Source organism: Spodoptera frugiperda, chromosome 2 (genome assembly GCF_023101765.2).
Source record: "Spodoptera frugiperda isolate SF20-4 chromosome 2, AGI-APGP_CSIRO_Sfru_2.0, whole genome shotgun sequence".
In the NCBI taxonomy this organism is placed as follows: domain Eukaryota; kingdom Metazoa; phylum Arthropoda; class Insecta; order Lepidoptera; family Noctuidae; genus Spodoptera; species Spodoptera frugiperda.
This window is the reverse complement of record NC_064213.1, coordinates 2,761,955-2,788,004: the sequence shown is the minus strand read 5'-3', so window position 1 is coordinate 2,788,004 and position 26,050 is coordinate 2,761,955. Positions and strand designations below refer to the sequence as shown.

The 26,050-nt window shown below is 35.6% G+C and overlaps 1 protein-coding gene across 1 annotated transcript in view; it reads left to right on the top strand.

Annotated features, from left to right (window-relative positions):
* Nucleotides 1-789: 789 nt before the first annotated feature.
* Nucleotides 790-26,050, top strand: part of LOC118269105 (probable cytochrome P450 49a1) — a 45,846-nt gene continuing 20,585 nt past the window's right edge. The window contains exons 1-3 of the mRNA XM_050704247.1: nt 790-1,028; nt 7,709-7,890; nt 23,466-23,599. Coding sequence (XP_050560204.1) covers nt 994-1,028; nt 7,709-7,890; nt 23,466-23,599 — 351 coding nt within the window. The 5' untranslated portion in view covers nt 790-993. The remainder of the gene's footprint in view (nt 1,029-7,708; nt 7,891-23,465; nt 23,600-26,050) is intronic.

Genomic DNA, 26,050 nt, shown 5'->3' with positions numbered 1-26,050 from the left:
AAACCGGAACATTATTGATACGATGTTATTTTAAAAGTTAATTGCAAACTTGATAATAAAAATGTACTACAGATTTATCTTTGCATTCAAAAACAAATAACTGATAAGTTTATCACCCGATTGTTGACACGAGACAACCCACACAGTTAAACAAAATATCTTTCGATGTACATCATTATGCGCACATTGCTAAATTATATGTGTACACAGTAGTTAGTTATCGTCTGCAAACAAAGCTGACCCACAGATTTCGAGGCTTAGTGATGAGAAGAATTCATTGTTTCGTTTATAATACATGTCATGTTACTTGTAATTAAAAAACATAAATCTTTTCAGGGTATTACCTATTATTAAATTAACAATAAATGACAATGTCACTTTCATTTATTTATAGACAAAAGGCAAATATAAACAATGTAACAAATGAGTAATAAAGAAGAAACATACGATATTGAAAGTACTCTCATTAATTTTCTCACATTAAAATCTACTTTGAATTGAAAATGCAACTTACATTAATTTTATTTATAAATAAATCATCACTATACAATAAACGAATCTCATTCAATTCTCTTTGCACATGTTGCATAACATCTAATGAAATTATACAAACAAAAGGTTACTAAAGAACAATAAAGTAATTATTATCAAATGTCTCAACCTTTTAAATTAATAATTTTACCATTTTCCAATCTACATAAATACGATGACTGCAACTAAATATAAATTTTATCGATGTAGCGCACATCACTACGCAAACCAGTATCGTATAGACGCCGGGTGTACGATCTCTGAATGCATTATCGACTAGCTCGGCCGTACGACAACACTGTCTGTAGTCAATTAAATAAAAAAAAAACAAATAACATTTTTTATCTACGAAAACAAAATGGTTGTTTGCGTGTGAAGTGAAGTTTTTGTACAATAATTTTATTTTTATTTTTTTGTTTCTGTTTTTTTATTAATAAGTGAAAGTGTTTTATTTGTTTTAAAATGCCTAAACCGACTATTTTGATTCGCCAATCTCTGTGAGTATTTTTGTTTTACCATCCATTATTTATTTTTATTTATTATTCTTGTTTACCGCCATTTTTGTTTTATTTCGTTGTCTGCCGTAAAATGTCAGAAGTAATAAATGAAGCCGGTTTTAAAAATAGAATCCTTATGTTTATAAATAAACTGGTATTATAAAATAAAATAAAATAATTGTTACGAGTCTGGCATAATCATATTTAATGTTCTTTTACGCAATTATTATTATGCAGTTTTACATAAGTAAGTAATATGGATATGTTTTATGTAGATTCGGTATACGCCAGTCATAAAGTGCAGTGTTTATATGTTTGGTTTTATAACTTACTTTAATGATATGACATTAAAAACTAGTTAAGTTATAGTTCTTGTCTTACTTATTGACTGGTTTTAAGTAGACTAATACTGTAATTAATTTATTATGATGGGAATTAAGAAAATATAGAATTAGGTTTATTTACATGCTTTTGTATTTACAATCTAATTATTGTGTAATGAAAAATATATAGGGAGGTATAAAAGTACTTTAGGTGTATCATTTTTCCAATACTGTTACCAGTCACTCAGAAAACTTTGGACAGCAAAATCCTCAAAAAAAAATGCTAGTCTAATTCTGAATCGTACTTAGCAGTCTATGCCTAGGCTAGGCTATGCCTGCTAATTGCGATCATTTCAAACTTCTTGTGAGAAAGATACATTAGCAGTGGACGTATTCTGATTGTGATATATTAAAAAGTAAAACAACTTAAAGAAATGGCAATATTTTTAATTAAGTACGTAGCTCAACAGTAACAAAATGATTTTAGGAACATCATAAAAATCGCCGATGTTTATAGACATAGCGGATGACTGAGTTTCACGTTAGTATGAAAACAAGTTGTTACGATCGATGTTTTTTGATAGATCGCATTTTTTAATTAATACCCAGTTCAAATGCTTGCTATCCGTTTGTATAGGAAATTATTACATTGTGTGTCAGGAAGTATTTTATAACAGTCCTATTATGCGCAAAGATTATTCAAAGGGGGGAAATCATGCAATGACTTCTCCTACGTTGGATGAGGCTAGAAAAGTGTCAGACTCTTAGTGATTAAAAACCACCCCGTACCTTCTCTTGCTTTTTGAACCAAAGTTGGCATCAAGGCTCGGAACCGGTTTTAAAAATATCGGTTAATACCGGTTTATATCGGTTTTCCTCCGAACTTTTCTTAAGAACGTGAACATTAAAGAACTTTATTTTAACCTAAATTAACCGGTTTATTCGACGAGGGGCATGTCGGTACACGCGTTGAAATATTATTATTGAAATAAGCTGAACAGCGCGCGGCGTTTCTTTGATGTGCGTCGTATTAACCGGTTTTTATTGCTCTAAACCGGTTAATCCGAAAAAACCTTTATGAAAATACTGTTCCAAATACCGGTTTAAAAAAACCGGTTTCGCGAACGAAACCCAATGTAAAGGTTTTGCGTACAAGTACATAATAACGGTTTGAAAATTTAACCGGTATCCGAGCCTTGGTTGGCATCGCTTAAATATTATTGGTGATAATTTACACACATAATACCGATTTCAATAACCGAATTCTTTAGATCGACCATTATTTTTGACAGAAACTCTATAGAACTAATGTCAAAATTCGAGCTCAAACTAAAGATTTTTTATTGAGATCTGTTACTGAAATTGATAAATATTCGACAAACAGTCTATGGTGTCTACAGAGTAAAGGACTACTCATATGACAGAGATCAGTCAGCAGCAATCCCTAATAAATCAGAACCTTTAAAACTCAAATTTCTTGGCTAACGTAGAGATTATTTAACACGACGTTGCTCAACAAACTTCTTTAAAAATCTAATCAGAATCTCCTATAGAATTCAGCATGTTTATTACCAAAGATTATCGAGTTTAAACGACTGATAACAAAACAATTGGACGTAATCAACATGATTAAACGTATGACCTATGGCTTGGCTATTATTAGTTGCCCACATACAATGCATCCGGCCAGTACTTGCTTCAATACGAGTACTATACAAGTATATAAGTAGTCACCATTTGTCCCGACCAGTCTGAGGTCCAAAGTCCATTCTGTCCTACTTTATAGGGATTGCGTATGTTGGCCGTTGGACGATTGTTTGTTAATTTGTCCTTTACGCTTTATACATATAGTATATATATGTCGTTTTGTTTTGTGTTAAAGTAATAGAATAAGACGGTCCACTGACTGCCCTTATTTCGAGCCTGATTCTTAGATTGGATAAATAACGCACCTACAGTTGAATTTTTAATATGCGACATTTTCAATTTTATTTTCAATATTCATCATATAAAAATGATTTGTGATAGGTTTGATATTATTGTAGGCATACTACTTGTAAAACCTAACTGAAAAAGGTAAGCATTCACTTAATGCACTCTATCTATCTAACCGGGAAAGAAACTTCCATATTGTTTTTCGTCCAAATCCAATCCAGAATGGTTATTCAAGCAGATAAAGATAATTAAACCGAATCAAATATTAAAAATATCTTATAAGGATGATTATTACATAATATAATAATGGCTTAATTAATAACAATTTGTATTAAAAACTAAATATATTTAATCAATTATTCACACGTCTAATCACGCTGCGGTGTTGTGCATTGTGGTTAATTATGGTAATATATCAATTTATTTTTCTTATAATGCCCAATAGGTACATAAAAATATATTATACAGATATACAGCAACGAAACGAAAACTTGTATTAACATAAGTATTACATAACAGCACGGCTTTTATGCATGCTACACGCACACCTTTTTTTTCTTTTTTGAGGGGACAAAATCATCTAATGACTTCTCCCGCCTTGGATGAGGCGAGAGGGTGTCTCAGACTCTTACTGACTAAAAACCACCCCGTACCTTCTCCTGCTTTAAACCGGAGACCCAGTAACGTGTCTAGTGTCTAGTCTAGTCTAGCCTGTATTACACATAGCACATATTATGTACCAAATATATTTTTTTAAATAAAATCAAACAGGTATGTAAATTAGAATCAACGGACATTAAAATCATGTATTTTATTTATGTGTTCCAATTGCGTATCATTTCCAAAACCGGTTTTACTTTTTTCAAACTAGTTTTTTTGCAATATAGTCCACTATGTCAAATTTATGCGTAGGTGATAAACTACGTCATGTTTATATACGAGAATAATTTACATAATTTTTAAGTATCTTATAAAGTTCTCACATAATTTAAGTAGCTTGTCTATCTATTGATATAAAATTAGAACAACGAATAATATTGTAGGGACACAAATGCTGACTTTACTGATTGCGTTGAGTACGCTAGTTATAGAGCCAGTCAGACAGTCGCTTGTAACGCCGAACCGTAGGCGCACGTAGGAAATATATCTACTGTGTTTCACGTATTACCATCTTATTCATTTAATCCCAAATTATTGACCCTGAACTTAATATATAGGAGTGATAAGTGGTGTAGTGTATAGGTACACAAAGACATAATACACAGACAAACCTACAATATCATCAGTTCTTTCCGCATTCACGATTGTATTGTTATGCGACCAACCAACCGAAATGTTCGTTATATCCTCTAGTCTAAAACATCGTCACATTCAAATTACATTGCTGGTTAAGTTCCAGACTTACTTATACAGCTATTTTAATGCGATACATAAACGTTAATTGACTGTAAAGTTCGTATTGCAGTCGCCATTATTTAACTGCCCTTGAACTTGTACGTGGGTGCGTTTCGTATTAACTTCGTGTCCAAACCCAGCCGCATTCCCGCTAAATTGTAACACAAGTCTAAAGATCTTATGTCCTATATTATAACGAAGAAAAAACTGTTTTAATGCAGGGGAATAGAGTTTAAAGTTAGTTGTGTACGGTTACGTAAACAACTTCCAGTTAAAGTTACGAAATAAAAACTGGTTGGTCAAAAAATAAAAGAAAGCAGACACTGCAAAATGAAGGAACGATAAAAAAGATATTAAAAGTTCGCATAAAAATTTCTTATTTGCATTCTCCAAGACTTTTATTAGTATTTATTATGTGTATAACCTTTTTTCTATTATTATGTGTATAAACGTGGTAATTCATACTCATTTCTTCTCCATGTATGAAGAGGCCTTTTCTCAGCAGTCGCTTAATCACAGGCTAATTGGACTAATTTCAGTTTTTCGAAAACTTCTCAGTAAGTAGTAGCACAGAGTATGAAATTATGCCTAGTATATGGCAATAGGCTCATCCTCTGTTACAAGGGACTTATAACACAAATGGTGAAAAGTGGTTGAACATTGTTCAGTAGCATTACGTACCGTAATATACACCTCTACTTACCCCTTCGGGGATTAAAGACGATGACGACGACGATAATGGATTATTCAATTAATTCCGATGCGTAGAATATGCTGCACCATTTTTGACTGAGTAACTATTCAGTATTCTCACAATTTAAACAAAATGTTTAGAAAATAAATCGCTAGGATTTACAGTTAAAACTTCAATGTCTGTTCTGTAAACTCAAATAACCTAGACAATTACTTTTTGTTGGACCTTTTCTGTCTAGCATCTAGCCTGAATCCAGACTTTGTTTTTATAGGCTGACACTAAGCGTCGATTTGAGTTTTAAAGCGATCAAAACGTTACTTAGGTTTTAGAACCTATTTTATTTTAGGTATACTAGGTATGCTTGAAACAAACGGTATTGTTTACTTGCTTAATTTTATCCTAGCCAACGTTCCTAGGATAAAAAGATTATGAGTTATTCCGTACTTTAATTTATCTCTGAGCCAAACATTAAAATCTGGTCATTAGTTTTACTTGAAAGAGTAAGATATATAAGTAAACATACATATCACATACACACATATTGTGATAGGTGTATTAGTGGATAGAGTACCTAAAGTCTTTGAACTTAAATAATAAACAATGAATCACCTACCTACTAATTATTATAAATATGTAAACAAATTTATAAATAACTACATGTACATTGTACATATAACAAAAACAAGAACATACAGATGTGACCAAGTGCAAAAAACATTGCATCTATTTTTAGTCCCGATAAAGCCGGCCATTTTAATACACTTCAGTGCAGAATAACGGACCACATTTTTTGCGTGAAATTATTTTTTGCATTGACCTAATTGGACTTACCCGGTTACTTGTAATTTTAGCCGTTTACGAGTTTGGATTAATTTATTTTTGTTTAAAAATGTGTTGACACCGTTATTTTGAAGTCTCACGAGAAATTTTCGACAATGTAACAAGGACTGTAACAAGTATGTTACAATAAAGAAATGTTAAAGGTGATCTTTCTTTTTTAGGCCTAAAGTTCCAATGAAAAAATATCGTATCTGTACGTATCGATAGAACAAGCCATTTGGAGCAATAGTTAGTATGGCATCAAAGTTGTAGAATCCAAGATGTATATCGTATGTACCACTTTGAATCTTCATTAATTTCATATATTTATTGCTTTCTAACAGTACTAGGAAACGCAAAATAATGATCGATATTGTGATTATAAGTAATGCCATAGGTATATTTTCTTTCAGAAAAGGCCCAAAAATAAATGTATGCAGCTGTAATGATCTCTTTTTCCATCTGTTTTAAGTTAAACGAACTTTAGACCAAATGCAACCACGATACAAACAGAAGAAAATATAATTCTTTATAAAAATATGTATATTCTAATTATTCTCTAGTTAACAACATAAAATGTAAATGAGTCCGTATAATTATATTTCACAGACAACAAAAAAACAAAATGGAGTTTCTATTCCAAATGAAAATGTATTCCTTTTCGTAATTAGACCAGTATTGAGGTCACACTGGTATAATTAAATCTTTAATATAGACACGATGTTTTATTAAGTCAAACTTCGAAAACTAATCTTCAACTGCTAATTATATTAATATGAAACTACATAATTTGGGGCATGATTTTGTCTGTATCTGTAAATGTTCATCGCAGAAAAGTAATAACGAAAACAGATATGTCAGTATAAAAGAAAATTTCATTCAGAGAAAAAAGGAAATTTTGTTTGAATTAACAAGTTTACTTTTATCCACAACTTACCTACACATAATATAAAACGTAATGTGTGTGTGTGTGTGTGTGTGTGGTTAGTTTTTTGCTCGACACTGTACTACATGGTGATAACACTTATAGGTAGAAGTTGAGCGTAGATAATACAACATGCAACTATTACTACTAGAAATATTACACCTTTAGGAAACTCCTTCCACTTACATTATTCCTTTAACTCTATCCAACTGTTCAACAGTAAACATCTAGAAACTGACAATGAAAACTCTTTAAATAGAACATCATGTCGTGGTATCCCGGAGGCTCGAAACCTACCAACAGCAAAGTACCAATGTGACTTTTTCCGAGTTATAATATGCACTTTCTAAGCATATTAAGACACGACTGACTAACCGTGAACGAAAACATCGTGAGGAAACCTGCACTTATAATTTCTAAATATAAGTTTAAAATCGCCAACTCGCATTGAGAAGGCGTGGGGATTAATGCTCAAACCTTATCCGTGCGAGAAAAGGTCTTTGGTCAGCAGTGTCCATTTACAGGCTGTGTTTCAAATATAGGATCTAACAGGCTACCTCTAACAAGATCTCCAATATCTTGTCACCAGATTCCACCAACAACGACGGCATATCGCCGGTTCGTCGTCTCAAAGGACGTCCACATCTCCTCAGCGTAGGAATGTGGCCGCTCCGAGACTGGCCGCGGCTGCTGCACGGCCCTTCAACGAGATCCCAGGACCGATCGCCTTGCCTATGCTGAGGCATTCGGCTCATGTGCTGCCAAGAATTGGTAAGTACCTAAATATTATTCTCTTTTTTTTTAGAGGCAAAATAATCCGATGACTTCTCCTGGCTTGGGAGAAAGTAACTCTTATTGACTGAAAATCGCCTCGTTCCTACTCCTGCTTTGAGCCGGAGCCCCCATTAACTGGTTAAGTCGTCCGCATTTCCAGATTATTCCTTTCGTAAATACAAATATGGTGAACCAAACCCAACCAAAGACTATATCGACACCCGCTAAGTATAAGTATGTATCTGCCAGATACACGAAATGGTTTTTATTGCATTTTTAGCTTCAACGTACCTGTATCTATCCAATAAAAAAATATCAAAAAAATTGTAACAGCCGAACATGGTTTTTTTCAGACGCATAAGTATTTATCTGAATTAGCTAGGAAATAAATACAACGTACAAATATGTAAGTTCCAGTTAAATAGTAGTACGCGGGGGGATCGAGACGCGGGGTGCGGGCATCTGCCGCTCGCTCAGTTCTTCGCCGTAACAGCGAGCGGCACGCGCGAGCGGTGCGTTATATTTTATTAATATAGTGAACGCTATAAATTCTTAGTATCGTTAAAGCAAAATGCAATTAAAAGGCGACAGAATCTCACCATGTCACCACCAAATGAGATTTATTCGTCACCTAGACAAGGTAAGTCCTAATGATAATTATTATGGAATTTTAGCCATTCCCGGTGCATAAGTGTGTATCTACGTAGTTACACATTTATACACTGGATTCAATTTTAATTGTAAAATGTATCTAGGCACTTAACTACTTATTCCATGGATATCGCGTAAAATTAAGGTAATTAATTAACTTATACATCGTTATACATTGGAATTCAACTAGAATATAAATATTTATCTATACACTTACATAGTTATGCTAATAATTATTTATCGTAAACAATGATGTTTAATCTGATTTTGATTGTTTTCAGATAGTTCAGTACACTACAAATGCTACAAATTGCAAGTGTTTGTGATCATGTGAACAGTTTTACACCTTTTTTAAGGGTGGAAAATATTCCCCTGGCTTCTCCGCCCCGGGCGAGGCGAGAGGGAGTGTCAGACTCTTACTGACTAAAAACCACCGCTAGCAGTCTGCAGCTCCTGGTCGGGACTTTCTCTGTGGTAGTCTGATGGCTGTTTGAGGCACGTGCGGAACGCGAGGCGCCGTTCGTTCGGTTCTGGTTCCGGAAGGGCAGCGACCTTGGTCGCCGTCCGCAGGCCCGTGCTTACAATGGCCGAAGATCATCTCGCGATCCTCGACGCCAGGAGTATCTCCCGCGATGGCTGTGACATCCGGTTACATCGCCGACTACATCCAGACGTTTCCTCCCACCTTATCAGAAACAGACACCTACCGAAAGTCCCATCCCTGGCAAGCACCTGTGTCAGGCGGTATAGCGTCTCTCAAGCCGCTCCTCTTAGAGAGGACTTACTGCTGCAATAACAGCAAGCCCATGATATCATGCTGGACCTCGTCCCGGAACGCACTAATCTGGCACGGCAGCGGAGATTCGCCCTGACGACGCACATCAGCGCGCAAACTGAAGCGCTTTCGGCTCCAGATCCTACGGCGGTCATCCGGCAAGCTGCCGCCTCCTCGGAGATCGTGCGATATCCACAAATCACCCGGACTGCCTTTGAGACGTGAGCAGCTCCCTAGTTGAGTGCCGCATCAGGTTCGGCGCCGTCGCTACGCCGACGATCGATCGATCTCGATCATACCCTGAGTATGATCGAGCGAGAAGAACTGGGATGCCGTTTCCACCTTTTGCGAGGCAGTCATGCCAGCTAAGGAGGAGGAATGAACCACGTCATGCCGTAGTCATTGCGCGAGACACTCCTGGCGTCGGGGATCGCGAGATGATCTTCGGCCATCGTAAGCACGGGTCTGCGGTAGGCGATCAAGCTCGCTGCCCTTCCAGAACCAGAAACCAGGCGCCGTTTGTTCGGGACAAACGGCGCCTCGTGTTCCGCGCGTACCTCAAAGACTACCACAGATGAGGTCCAGTCAAGCCTGACCCGGAGCTGCGGACTGACTAGCGGGGTACTGAGGCTCCAGATCGAAGAGCAAGAGTAGGAATGGGCTAATTTTTTGTCAGTAAGAGTCTGACACTTTCTCTCACCTCGCTCAAGGCGGGAGGAGCCATAGGATGATTTTCGCCACATTAAAAAAAAACAACGAAGCGGGCCGTTTATCCGGTAATCGTTACCGCGTTAAACGTTAAACGGCAGCTACCTGGACCTTCCTATTCAACCTATAACCCTTAATTTTCATTTATTTATTTAACTTACTTGTTGATTAGATTTAGAAATATTTAATTAGAAAATTTTAAATAAGAAAAAAGAAACATTTAAAAATATAAAAAGCAGTAGCCCACCAGTAAATCCAAGCTACCGGCGGTCAGGGCTCAAGAGAGAGGAATTTCTGGACAATACGCGCTGTGTCCAGAAGTACTGCCTTCTGCATCAGGCTCTTGATCCAACCGTCTAACTTTAGCCTACTCAGATGTTGGTCGAGGCTTTTAGCTTTGAGGCAATTTGCAGATACGACTATCGGCACAATTATTGCCAAATCTATATCCCCCATGTCGACAACCTTATAAACTAAATCAAGATATTTACTGGCTTTATCTTTTTCAGCTTTCGGGAGATTCTCGACTTGTGGGATTGTTATATCAATTATCATTATGCGACGGCTTGGTCGATCTATCACCACAATGTCAGGTTTGTTAGCAACAACTGTCCTGTCTGTGATGATAGTTCGATCCCAATACAGTGTGACATCTCCATTTTCAAGAACTGGGTCTGGCAGATACTTATAATTCGGCACTTCAGTTTCAATAAGTTAGTATTTTAAAGCAAGTTGTTGATGAATAATCCTGGCTACAAGATTGTGTCTATGCAAGTACTCTCCGTTAGCTAAGTGAGAACAACCCGAAATTATATGTCGAATGGATTCCCCTGGGCGATGACATGCCCGACAAATGTCAGCCGTTCCATCCTTTATAATTTACTTTCTTTCCATAACTATATAATATAACTATATACTATAACCCATTATTGTTACAATAATCTTTCCGAAAATGACCGCAAAATGATATATTTTAACCCTGGATAAAACCGAAGTTATTGGTTTCCCAGTTTTGGTGCCATAATAAAAAATGCTCAAGGAGTCAAGTACTAACAGATTATTATATGTTTTCATTTTGGCCGCACTTTGGAATTTGTACCAAAATGACCTTTGTTCATTTTTCTACTTGCTATCTTGTTTTTACATAATTTGATTCCTAATAAAAATAAATCAAGTATCTTAAGCCTTTTACTTCAAAATAACAAGATTTATTAAAAAATAGTTAATAAAATTTAGTTACATTAATAACATTAGTGTTGTAATCACGGTGATAAAATAGGTAACTAACCGTTACATAAAATACTTTCATTGTAATATCCAGTCAAAAGTAAGTATCTGGCAGTTAAAGCATTTACAAGGATAAATATTCCATTGAAAAAGTGTGGATGTGGCAGATAGAGTATTTTGATACATTCTAAGACCGGAGTAAAATTATCTATGTGTTATAAAACAAAACCATAAACCTTTACAAACAAAATTTCCTTGTAAACATAAACTGTACTTAATTTTAAACTCAGTTACCAAATTTCAAACCATAAATCCTTAAAATGACAAAGATATGACAATTTATAATTTTTGCAATCTTAAATTCGCTCTCCTGTAAAATTTAACTTTTTCAGTTACTTACTTATACTTAGGACGTGTCGATATATAGAACATAAAAAAAACATTGCTAATATAATAACTACAAATACATATATACAAATATGAAATACCTACGAGTTAGACCAGCATCGTAGATTCTGAGAATTGGAATGTGGTCACATTCTAGAACTCAAATAAACCTTTGACTGGTATGCCCCTATGGCCCTATCTAGTTTACAACGTAAACATACCGACATTTTAAACCAGATAAATTATTATTAATAGAAAGATCGAAATGTGTACAGTATACGAGTAGTTAAAACTAGAAGAATAGTTCTAGAGAGATAAGATCAATTGAATACCTTTCCTATATATGGTTTTTGAGAAAAATCTACATATTTCTCATAAGAACGACTTGTCATATTATAGATCCGCATCATTCATAAATCGCAATCAATCAGCCATATATTTTGCTTGTCGTATTGAATTGCATGCATTAATACAAACTGCATGGAAATCAGTACAGCAATTCTTAAGTTTATCGTGAATTGAACAGACAGACGAGACAAATTAATGACTTCCTTTTATAATGGTTTGACGGAGAATACAAATACATACATTATACACCTTAGTATAAGTTTGCATTACCTCGAACTAAAACGAAACGACGCTCTGATTCGTTGATTTATATGAGCCGGCCAATCAGCCGAACGCGCTCTCATTTCGAATACTTTAAACGTAACGCAAACTCATACTAAGGGTACTGATCAGCTCTGATCAATGTGGTTAACATGCTCATGAGTCAGAAGGGTCAATTACACATTGTAAAACGTATTAAACACTATCAACATATCAAGTCAAACAATTATACATCTTCTTATAAGTTCAAACTCAGTCAACAATATAATAATCAGCATGGCACGTGCAATAGAACATAGTATGTAATAATAGATCAAAGTTCACAACTGACAACTAGTATTAACTAGTTCATATGATAACTGTTCCCCTGTGCCGTTATGTAATGACCCATATCCGTAGCTTGGTTACAGGAAATAATCAAAATAGGTACATACATATGTACTAGTGAAGATTATGTAGTATTTTTTCTGGAGGATTCTAGTATAAGCATCTATATTTTGAAAAAAATAGATGTATCAGTTTCACCTATAGGTATGTAAGTTTGTGCGCAATTATCTCGCGTCTGACTGAACCGATTTTGATACGGTTTTCAGCATAATATTTTCAGACTCAGGACATTAATTGACAAAAAATGGAGGCGGTAAAAAAATTGAAACAGGTTGCCTTTTTTTTAATATCTTGTTAAGTAGGTTTTCGGAATTTAGGAAGAATTTATGTCAGATACAAAATTACCACGAATATCATAAAAATCGACTAATGGAGGAGATTATATACGTATGCGTAACTCTTCTTAATCAAAAATATCTGGACGTCAATAGATATAACAGATTTTTATTCTGATAAACATGAACGTTTTAAACTGCGATCTCCAACCTGCAATTGACTTCGTTACTCGTATTACATAGGATTATAACATAAATGACCTTGCATTGTGTCATATTTTTATAATAACAACACAATTGTTGTTTAAAACAATTACGTAAGATATCTATATATTAATACGTGATGCAAAAACTTTGGACCGCTTTTTACGAAAATTGCGCGGACGTAGGAGCATAAAATTTGGTACACTTATAGTTTATGTGTAGGAGAAGTACAGAACGCTAATATTTTTCAAAAATAATGCTTATAAAGTACATTAAATCAATAAATAAAACATTACACACACATGCATAGTATCTTATCGTATTTGACAAAATGTCAAAATCGATAGACATTGCGATGATATTCTCACGTCTCACATGAAAAGAGTTTTATAAAAGAGTTTGTTTGAATTTGAGTTAAATAAAAATTATCCTTGAACGTATGTTAAGTGGTATTGTAAATAAAATCGTATATGGTTGAATTTCGACCACTAGGCGACCACTAGTATAATTTAATTACTTGAAGGAAAACCTAATTGGTTATTATTATGAAGTAAACATTTCTAGATTGATAATTTTCATACCCTATCTTCTACCCTATTGGAAACACAACACAACAGTTACACACTTGTATTTATTTAATACAATAACTATCATCCGAACACATATTAGTACTTCTTAATTAACACATAAGTACATACCTTATTAAATAAACTATAGGTAGATGTGGTAACAATATAATTACCATGCGGTTGAGGTGACATTACTGTATAATATACTGATTGACGCAGTGTTATTGACCACAGAACACTCCTGCTTACCTACATAACCAACCATGCATGTATATGCATTATCATAGGTAGATAGGTAACTCCGTCCAAGTATGACATTATGTGTCTAAACAAAATGTAGATAATACGCTAGTTTCCTACTAGTCAAATTCAATACTTTTTTCGGAACGTCAAAAACGATATTTCTATGAACTTTGCATGAATTACTCTATTATGACGTCATCAGATTTTTACGTCAAATAGCAGACTTATTTCTAGAAATTTAGCTAGAAAATATCGAAAATTAAGTAGTTCATCAAATTAATGAAAGAGAGTGTGATTATTTTTGAATATTTTATTGTATTGAAAAGTTGTAATAATTAATTTTTGACCCAGTCATCATACCTATTGTACTTACTAGTCGATCTAAGTTGCATTTCTCTTTTACCTACTATAAAATAAAACTATTGTTTCGGGTGTGAAGCAGAGTTCCTTTCACAATAAATATAACGAAGTCTATTATTACTAAAACCCCAGTGTCCATCTGTCAGTAAGTGGCTTTTCCGAAGGTTTAGTTAGCTATCATACATGTCAAAAGAAAACTAAAGATTATCCTCAAAACAAAACAAATTACAATTCTCATGCCAAAGAAACCAAACCAGTATCCCAACTACTACACTATTCTGTAACAGTAAATTCGAAGTTTCGAAGTGAACTCTATCGTATTCCCACCCGTCATTAGTCGAGATTATTCTCACAACCAACAACATGGCGGACCGGGATAGACTTCACTTCGATCTTTCGAACTGAAAGCTACAGAATAGCTCAGCTATCCCATAACTTCAAGTTGGCTAAAAATAAAACCAAGTTGGCAACCCGTTTTATGGGAAGCTAAATTCACATCCTTTTACGGTGAGTTGGCGCATGCGTAATCAGCCAATGCGCCGGCGCCGACTGGCTTGCGTCCGATGACTAATAATACTGCAATTACTTCTTAATTGGCCAGTATTTTTTACTTATAAAGAATTAACTCTAATTGGCAAAAAAGATGTATCGCCGCAATCAGAAACATAATTAATTATTTAGACTATTACTTTTGATTTTGTAGCGAAAACAATTGCTAAGGACTGGGTTAAGTAAGCATTATCTAAATAGCTTTGAGTACAGCAGAAATAATTAAAACAATAGAACAATTGTTTGTTAATTATTTTATGTTTCACATAGGTAGATTAGTCATGCATTTCGGGCGTGATGCAAAAGACAAAGGGTAATTCGTTAAATATAATTATTATGAAATACCAATCACGATGACTGCACGTGAAGGAATCAAAAGAAACACGTGTGGCACTGTAATTTCTGATTTTTCCCCATAAAAAGTATGAATTTGTATAGGATTGTTTGCATGATAAATGTTGTTGCATTTATCAATATTATAACAATTAATTATTATGTTCTTCGGCTTACTCACCTAGGTAACTATTTGAAGAGGAACTCGGCTAGTTACAAGCCATGCTAGAGGCTCATATTCATTATCAGCATTCCGCGACCCACGATGCGGCAACTCGATTTGCGCGCTCAAGCGCTTATGAATATGAGCCTCCAGCATAACTTGAAACTTATCGAGTTTCTTGTCAAATAATTACGTGAGTAAGCCGAAAAACATAATATTATTAATTAATTTAGCATATCTCACGAAAGTTATAATTTTTTTATATATATATTTATTCAAAATTCTCTAAAATTATATTTTTAAATAATATTTACATATAAATAAATACAAAATAAAATAATATTTAAAAATATTAAAATAGGAGCCGACCAGTAGCGGGAGCATAGTCCAAGCTACCGGTGGTTAGGGCTCCAGAGACAGAAACCTCCTGACAATACGTGCCGTTTCGAAGAGTACTGCCTTCTGCATCAGGCCCTTAATCCATCTGCCCAACCCTAGCCTCCTGAGGTGGTTGTCGAGGTTGTTGGGTATTAACATTTCACAGTACCGTCGTAAGACTCGTGCCTTGCGGTCGTGAATTACTCATATCCACTGTGGAGTTCTCGAAGACAAACAGTATTTCTCAAAGTTTTTTTTTTTTTCCTAACTGATTTAACTTAGAAGTGTTAGCCATGGATAAGGTGTGTGATACCTGTACTGGGCAGATGACGGATGGAGTGTACTGCACTGTGTGCTTAATGACAATGCACTTCCAATGTGCGGGTATTACAGAATCTGGCTATCGGAAATTGGGGGATAGAAAGCTTACATGGCGCTGCAACAAATGTAGGCTGTCTGGAACTACTCATCAACCTGTCTCACCAGGACCAAAATCACCAGTTCCTGAATCAGCTGTCTTATTGGAAATACGAGCGCTGTCTGAGAAATTGGCCCCGTTGGAGAAACTACAGGAAGAAGTCTCGGGAATGAGAACTGAATTCGCTGATTTAAAATCGTCCCTTAGCAAGCAATTTGACGATATTATTAATAAACTCGAGGAAAAATTACGGGATATGCAAGAACGCGTCGCTAAGGTCGAAATTATAAAGGAAGATCTGGAAAAGCTTCAGGCCCGTGTGAAGGAGCTGGAGGAGGAATCTGAAGATAGGGATCAATGGTCCAGAATGAACAATGTAGAAATTAAAGGAATAACGCAGCAAAATAACGAAAATCTTTTGGAGATGGTTACCAAAATTGGTTCGAAAATCAATTATCCAGTCTCAAAAACTCAAATAAATTTTGTGTCAAGAGTACCCACACGTGAGAAGGCTCGTACAAAGTCCATAATAGTCTGTTTCTGCAACAGGTATGTGAAAGAAGATTTTATTGCTGCCGCTAGACTGGAGGCCAAGACGGCTCCTCTGACTACCAGTCTATTTGGTCTACCTGGTAATCAAAAAATTTATGTAAATGATCATCTTACCGTAAAAAACAAATTATTGCTGTCCAATACCAAGAAGTCGGCTGCTAATGCAAATTTTCGTTATGTTTGGATAAAACATGCAAAAATACATGTGCGAAAAACGGACACAAGTCCAGTTATTATTATAAAATCAGAAAAAGACATAACAAAAATAAAATAATTTACTTTGCACTTAACTTGATATTGATCACTGGTAGGACGAATTTATATATAAATCATGTTCAAAAGTTTGAGAACCGTTGCACACTGCGTGCATCATGCGTATTCCTAATGTTTCTGTGTCCGTGCTCCGTTAGTTCTAATAAGTTTTATAAAAATGTATCGTTCACCAGTCATTTGTCACAATTGAATAGTTACGTTAAGCCTAACGTATTAGAGCTTAATTTTCAATATATTACTAAGCGGCTTGTGACTTATTGTCAACTGTCTTTGCAACCGGTTTGCTGCCGCTTGCCTTTTGTTTGTATTCAATGCTTGTTATTTACAAAATCATTTTGCGCCCAACACTGTGTCTTGCTGTGCATAACTTTTTCTGCTCCTACCCATTGCTTATTAATTTATTATTGCCAATTGAAGAAATTAGTTTTGATCGGTTTTAGTGTTATTTTAAATAATATTGTTATTGTGAGGCTCCGATATGTCTGCTATTAATATCTATTATCAGAATGTTCGTGGTCTGCGTACAAAAACAAACAATCTTCTTCGTAATGTGTGTGTTAATAACTACGACATCATCGTGTTCACCGAAACATGGCTTACGGATGATATCTATGATAGTGAGATGTTCGATAGTAGGTATTTGGTTTGGCGTCGAGATCGCAATTATTCCCGTACCGAGCAGGGAAGGGGTGGAGGTGTTTTAATTGCAGTCAGAAGCGATCTTACTTCTGTTGAGAGACATGACTGGCGTAGTTCTGCGGAGGACCTTTGGATTTCGTTGATTCTCAAAAGGTCCAGGCCTTCAGTGACTTATTACCTTCATATTTGCACAGTTTATCTTTGTAATGAGAACAAAGGTAACTCGTATAATGTCCAGTTAAACAACTTCGCGAATAGCCTTAATCGTATAATGTTTACAAACCCGTTGGATAAATTTATTATATTAGGTGACTTCAATTTTAGCAACAATGTGGACTGGATAAGCGTAAGTACGAATAGTTTAGAACTTACCCCCATTAATATTTCCTCTCAACACATAAAAGATTTCTTTGATACCGCCACAATAACAAATCTTTCTCAATATAATAATATAAAAAACGCTAACGATAGATTATTAGATTTGGTGTTCTCCAACGATTCCGTTGGAGTTGCAGAATGCACTGACCCCTTAGCACTGCCGGTAGACCTACATCATAAACCATTAATTATTAATGCTAATTTTATTGAAATTCATAAACTTGTGGATAAAAAAATAACTAAATTTATTTACTCAAAGGGTAATTACGAAGCAATCACAGCTGATCTAGATCAAGTAAAATGGGATGAGTTGTTGCTAACAAAGCCGCTCAACGAGGCTGTGACAATATTCTACAGTAAATTATACGAACTTAGAGATAAATATATTCCAATTAAAACAATCACTCACAGTTCACATCCACCTTGGTATAACTCTGCCTTAGTTAAAATGCTTAAAGAAAAACATAAATATCATTGCAGATACAAAACATATAGAAATATATCCGACTATCATTCCTTTTCCATTTTGCGTAGCCGAGTAATTGAACTTGAGAAGTCTTGCTTTAACACTTATATGGAAAAAGTAGAATCAGCGATTATAAAGAACCCTAAGTCTTTTTGGTCTTACATTAAGAGTAAAAAGAATACTAACTCTTTTCCAAATGTAATGAGATATGGAGATGAGACTGCATCTACTGGAGAAGGTATTAGTAATTTATTTGCCACATTTTTTCGTTCTACTTATCAAGAACCTGACCCTTTGACTCTCCACCCTTCCGACTGTTGCGTAGTTGATAGCTCAACATGCATAAGCACTGTTGAAATAAGTTATCCTGAAGTGCTAAGGTTACTGAAGTCTCTTGATCTTTCAAAAGCGGGTGGACCTGACCAGATACCTCCTATTTTTATTGTAAGTTGTGCAAAAAGTATTGCTGAGCCGATATGTGTTCTTTTTAAGCGATCGCTGACAGAAGGTATTGTACCAGACATATGGAAGTCAGCCTTTGTTAGTCCTATTTTTAAAAAAGGGGATAAGTCAGATGTGGCCAACTATCGCCCGATATCAAAAATATGTTTGTTTGCTAAAGTGCTTGAACGGATTGTACATAACAATGTATATACAGCATTAAAATCTACACTTGGTGAAGAGCAGCATGGCTTCATCAGAAAGCGATCTACTACATCTAACCTAATATTGTCACATGAATACATAACGAATGGTATGGATCAGCAGGCACAGGTAGATGTTATATATACCGATTATAGTAAATGTTTTGATCGTATAGATCACAGGGTTCTTCTGGATAAATTAATGAATGCGGGTATACACGGGAGTCTGTATCGTTGGTTCTCTTCTTATATAGAAAATCGTGCTCAATCAGTGGTGCTTCGGGGATATAGTTCAGAGTGGTTTTCTATACCTTCAGGAGTACCACAGGGATCCATTTTGGGACCACTTTTATTCACAATATTTATTTCTGATGTAAAACTATGCTTCCGACATTCCTATGTACTGCTTTACGCAGATGACATGAAAATACATAAAGTTGTTCGGGACTTAGGAGACATCAAATATCTTCAATCTGACCTCGAACGGTTTGAGGAATACTGTAGGCTTAATAAGTTGCAACTCAACGTGTCTAAATGCTTTCACATAACATTTTCTAGGCGAAAGACAGTAATAGGTTCCGGATTCAAACTTTACCAACAGCACATTAATAAAGTTACAAGTATAAGAGACTTAGGAATTCTACAGGACAGTAAGCTCTTATTTGATCAACACATAGACGTTATTGTGAAGAAAGCGGCGAAAGCGTTAGGATTCATAATAAGAAATACTGCTGACTTCCGTACTCTTAAGCCAGTTAAGATTTTATACTGTTCCTTTGTACGCAGCCACTTGGAGTATGCCTCACAGGTTTGGAACCCTCAGTACGAGGTTTACACGTCTCGTATTGAGGGAATCCAAAAGAAATTCTTAAGATATCTCGATTTTAAAGCAAAACTATGGTCTGAAGATTACATACATCGTTGTAAAAGGTATCATTTTCTACCATTGGAAACCAGGCGTCAGATTAATGATATATGTTTTCTGTTAAATATTGCAAATGGTACAGTTGATTGTTCCGATCTTTTAGCCAACTTAACGCTGAAAACAAATCTGCTCGGTTTCCGTCAACGACCACTCTTATATACACCTTTTACAACGACAAAGTACAGACGTAACGCATTTTTATCAAGAGCAGCTCGGAGCTTCAACGTAATACCTCACGATTTAAATATAGATCTGTTTTGCACAAGTGCAGCCACAGCAAGGCGTTTACTGGCCAGATCCTTTTTCGAGGACTGAATTGCTTAACTTTTTCATTTTCATTAGTCTTATGTTTATCTTTGTTTTTTTTTGTGGTCTATATGTGGGGGCTTGTTATTAGCAATAAGTTAAACCTATAGTTAGTATCTAAATAATGTTATTAGTCTGTAAGCCTTCCTTAAAATAAATAAATAAATAAATAAAAATAAATAAATTAATCCGTTGGCCGACACGACTATCGGCATAACGATAGCCGTGTTATATATTAATATCTTACGGTACATAACAATTTTTATTACGTAATCAACGTCGACACAGTTTAATTTGATTGGTTCCCCGAAAAATAATTTAAGGCAACCATTTCCAATAAGGATGCTTACATAACGCTAAACGAAATTTCAATAATGGCAGCTTCGTATCGAGTGCCGAGTACCGACTACCGAGTCCTGTTTGTATCGAATCAATTAAGGTTCGGGGTGAATGACTCCTAAATTGTGCACAGATTCAAGGACCAAGGACAAGTACAGAATCCGGAGCTGCGGACTACCTAGCGGGTTTACCGGGGCTCCGGCTCGAAAAGCAGAAGAAGGAACGGGGTGGTTTTTAGTCAGTAAGAGTCTGACACTCCCTCTCGCCTCGCCCAAGGCGGGAGAAGTCATTGGATGATTTGCCCCCCTCAAAAAAAAAAAAGGACAAGTACAGAAAGTACCTAAGCATCAAATTATACTTATTTGTCAAATTCGATTTTCATCTGTATTGTTCTGTAATTAAGTCAATAATCGATTGATGGATCACCGCCATGGAACTTCCATTTACACAATTTTTAACTTTACTGTTCTGTAATGAAGTCGAAAATCGATTGATGGATCGCATAACTTTATTTTTTTTCAATTTTATTCCAATTTTAATAGAGAAATAAAGCATTATATGCAAATTAATTCACCAAAAATTTTTTTTTTAATTTTTGTCTGTTTGTTTGTTCTGGCTAATCTCTGAAATGTCTGGACCGATTTTGACGTGACTTACATTGACAGATAGCTGCTGTACGGAGTAACTTAGGCTACTTTTATTAGTAAAAAATCCGTAATCCACGCGATTGAAGCCGCGGCAACAGCAAGGAAACTTAAATATATTAATTAGCCGGGTTAATTCTAGCCATATAAACAAAAATAAAATGTTCATGTAAGGCAGCTTATAACTTTCAAGTGTTCATAGCACTCTAGAGAAATTAGTCACATTTAAACTAATTAGCCAAAACTACAAGTCTTTGTTAACTAGAAATATTTTACCGCTTGCTTCTAAATTTTAGTTGTATAATTAAATTATTTTAAAGTTCCTAACCACTATTTATCTGATCCAGAGCTGCGGACTACCTAGCGGGTTTACCGGGGCTCCGGCTAGAAAGGCAGGACTAAGAACGGGGTGGTTTTTAGTCAGTAAGAGTCTGATATGTGGGAGTGATCCCACATAACCCAAGGTGGGAGAATTCATAGGATGATTTTACCCCCTTAAGAAAAACCTCTATTTATAACTGACTGACTTCATATAAAAGGTATTTTTCAATATTTTTACCAGGTAAAATCGACATTTCGATTAAACTCGGTTTTTAAACATAAACTTAACGCTGCCTGCCAATGTTAACGCTTATTTTATTCACGAAAAAAAAATCGTAAGTGCCTATTTATTCTTTTCTCGCAAAGTCTTAGTAGCTGCGCGTAATTCTAACTTATCTAGATATTCTATATATTGTACTTTACTCTTTGGATTTATGTAACTTTATCGAGCCTAAATACCGATAAATCTAAGGTGCCAGACCCAGACGTACTTTCCCTTCTTCCAAATATAGACTTAGGCCTACTTTCATTTCCAGTTCATATCGTTTACGCTATTTCATACTAGAGTTGTTATTCTAGGTGAATATTTGTACCAAGCCTATTATAACCCACATAGTAATGTCTTGTAGGTATTTATTTGGTTTCTGTTATTTTTTTTTATTTATTTTTTTTGTTTCATGAGCTAGCGCCCAGTTCAATTTCAATGATGTTACCGTGGCTCTAGCATGCGGCTACAAATAGAAAAAAATATATCTACACTAAATAATGAGGATCAATCGTGTGAATAGAACGAAAAAATCATGCATGTTCGCTGCCGCAGCGATATGACACAAGTGGTAGGGATACGGAAAAACGTACACGGGCGGTTAAAGGGTTGAACACTACTTATATTCGCTAGATATTCTAGTCTAGCCACGGTTATTTTTTCCATGAAGAATCCTTTATAAGATTATAGCTACTTTCGCGCGGTTTCACCCGCTCTGCTCGGCTCCTATTGGTCATAGCGTTATGTTTTATAGCCTATAACCTTCCTCGATAAATGCACTATTCAACACAAAAAGAATTATTCAAATAGGACCAGTAGTTCCGGAGATTAGCGCGTTCAAACAAACTCTTCAGCTTTATAATATTAGTATAGATAGATTTATACCTTAGAGATTTTTGGGCATTAATAAATACTATCGAAGCAACACTTTGGAACGAGCGCCTAGCTTCACTGACGGACAATTCAATTTGACGTTTCAAAAGTGCCTGATTTGGGATGAATTGAAATAAATGCTTTGATTTTGATTATCATAAGTTTTTTAATATACTTGTTGAGAGCTAGTGCGCGCTATTCCAAAACTTTACCAGTAAAATCACAAAAATATGCTGAATTTGGCACAGCCGTTCAGTAGTTAAGTGCGTACAAACACATCGGTGATTCATTTTGATTTAATGGATTCTTAATTTTTATTGTTCGATATTCAAAACGGATTCTTTGTTTTAATGCCTTATTGAAGGCCAGTAATAAATCAGATCCAGCTGAATATTTTCTGTCTATCAAAAACAGAATGCAAAATAATGACAAACAAATTTGCACCTTATGGAACAAATTTTAGGATTTAGTTTCATTCTCTAAAAATCCTTTTATACAACGATAACATAATGATGTCTAACACGCCTGCCACCAATATAAAACCTTCTTTTAAAGAGTAGAAGACACATTGTAGTAGACTCTAACAGGCTATAGATAATGATGAAATTCGCGCATCTAATCATACAAGCAAGCCCATTTAGAGTACCTAGGCTTCAATGAAATATGCACCTTATACCTATCATGCTAATAAAGTGTATTTTCCTTCATCAGGTAGTTACCACCACACCGTTGGACTAGGTTTGCTGGAAGGTCTTCATGATAAGTATGGGGACCTGGTGCGATTGGCGAAGGCATCCAGAACAAGGCCTGTGCTGTACGTCTTCGATCCTGAGATGATGAGAGAGGTATGTTGTTTTATTTCATAGATTTTATATGATTTGTGATTATCTACTAGGTTCTTCAAACATTAAAGCTGACGTATCCCCTGATGGTAAGCAATTAGCGCCGCCCATGGACACCCGAAACACCAGAGGCGTAACAAGTGCGTTGCCGGCTTTTTGGGAGTTAGGAATTTTAGGGTTGTTGTTCGGGAATCGGGGATGGGGAAGATTGGGAAGGGAATTGAGCCTCCGTTAACCTCACCGGTAACGCACTTGTTACGCCGTCCCGGCTTTTTGGGGGTTAAAAATTTGAAGATTGTTGGAGATCTAGATTAGGGAAGATTAGGAAGAAGTGTAATGTAACCTCACTCACACGACGAAATACAACGCATGCGTTGTTCCACGTCGGTTTTCTGTGAGGCCGTGGTATCACTCCGGTCGGGCCGGCCCATTCGTGCCGAAACATACCTACCCATGACTAGTTTAGATGTAAACAAATAATAATCAATGCCGTCAAGAAAATAAAACTAACTAAAAAAGTAATAGGACACGTTACCAAACTCATCTGTTAAAAAATAATAAGTAAAGTAAGTATCTTATATTTCCTACATACATACTTACCTACCTAAAAAATAAAATCCGGAAATCTTTAAAATTATTTTTTGCAACAGCAATGCAAACATTAGCCTTTAATTTACAGCCTCAATGGACTTTGCTCAGCAAAACAAACAAACAAACATTAAAACTGCGTTATTTACTACACCTACCTCAATGAATTCATTACCCGTGTTACTTAATATGCGTACTACTCAGTAGGTATAAACATGCCATAAACACTACTACGCAGTTCAGAACTACCATGATTGACCACATTATAATGTAACATATATCAACTTACATAACACAGGATATTAATACAAGCTTAATAGGTATCTAGAATTCTAGACTTATGTTCTCTGGAATATTAGAGAAGCACACACGGCATGTAACATATTTTTGATTCCATTTGAACTTGTTCCACTAAATTCATATTCTTTTTTTTTATTAAACACGCCGGTAATCGAGCAGACGTATTACCTGATGGTAAGCAATCGCCGCCGCCCGTGGACACTTGACACACCAGAGGCCTTACAAGTGCGTTACCGGCTTTTTGGGAGTTAGGAATTCAAGGGTTGTTGTTCGGGAATCGGGGATGGGGAAGATTGGGAAGGGGGGAATTGCGCCTCCGGTAACCTCACTCACACAACGAAACACAACGCAAGCGTTGTTTCACGTCGGTTTTCTGTGAGGCCGTGGTATCACTCCGGTCGAGCCGGCCCATTCGTGCCGAAGCATGGCTCTCCTACACTTAAATTATCACACACATGAAAACATGACTCATTCATTAATCCATCTCTTTTTCCTGTTCATATCGCTTAACCGCACTGCAAAACCACAAGTAAACATAACAACGACACTTACTTTCTACTAAAGTAAAGATAGAAAGTAAAAAAAATAAATCTCGCCTTGTTACAGAGGCATATCCTAGCTAAACTAGTTTCGAGGCCACTTACCGAACGGTACATAGTAATGTATTCACTTTCAAAATTATTCACGTGACGAGCAAGTGACCGAGACATGTCTAGATGTGTGAATTTACGAGCTATGCTACACAATACATAGTTAACAGTTATTGAGAAACTTATTGTTTGAAGTTACCTCCTAAAGATACAAGATTTCAGAATAATATATCTAATATATAAAATTCTCGTGTCACAGTTTTCGTTGCCATACTCCTCCGAAACGGCTTGACCGATTTTGATGTTTTTTTTGTGCTTATCCGGTATCTATGAGAATCAGCCAACATCTATTTTTCATCTCCCTAAATGTTAGGCGTAGTACAACCCTAATTTTTTTAATTTTCCGCGGCCGAAGTCGCGGGCAGAAGCTAGTATGTATAGAAAATTTTGAATCAGGTTGAATCGTACTTAATACAATTTATTTACGGCGCATTCCAATAACCTACCTATCGGTAGATTTGCCTACCAGAGGTAGAATTTTGACACATTTTGTATGGAGCTTATGTCAAATTAAATACTACCTCTAGTTATTGGAATGCGCCGTTAAGGAATTTCCTGTACCAGTAATACATATTATATGTACGTAACTTATGCAAGGCTTACTTAATACATAATAAAATATCTGCTGTAGAAACCGGTGTCATATACTGTTTACTGTAAAAAGTAACACAACATGATTTCTCCCGATAAGGTTTTTTTTTGTCCAAGACACGATAACATTTCAATATCTAAATTGAGCCGGTAAACGAGTAGACGGATCACCTAGTGGTAAGCAATCGCAGCCGCCTTTTGGGGGTTAGGAATTTAAAGGTTGTTGGGGAGTCAGGGATTAAGATGATTGAGAATATCACTTCGTAACTTAAATTAAATAAGAACTACTACTTACATTTCAAGCAAGACAAGACGGACTTCACGA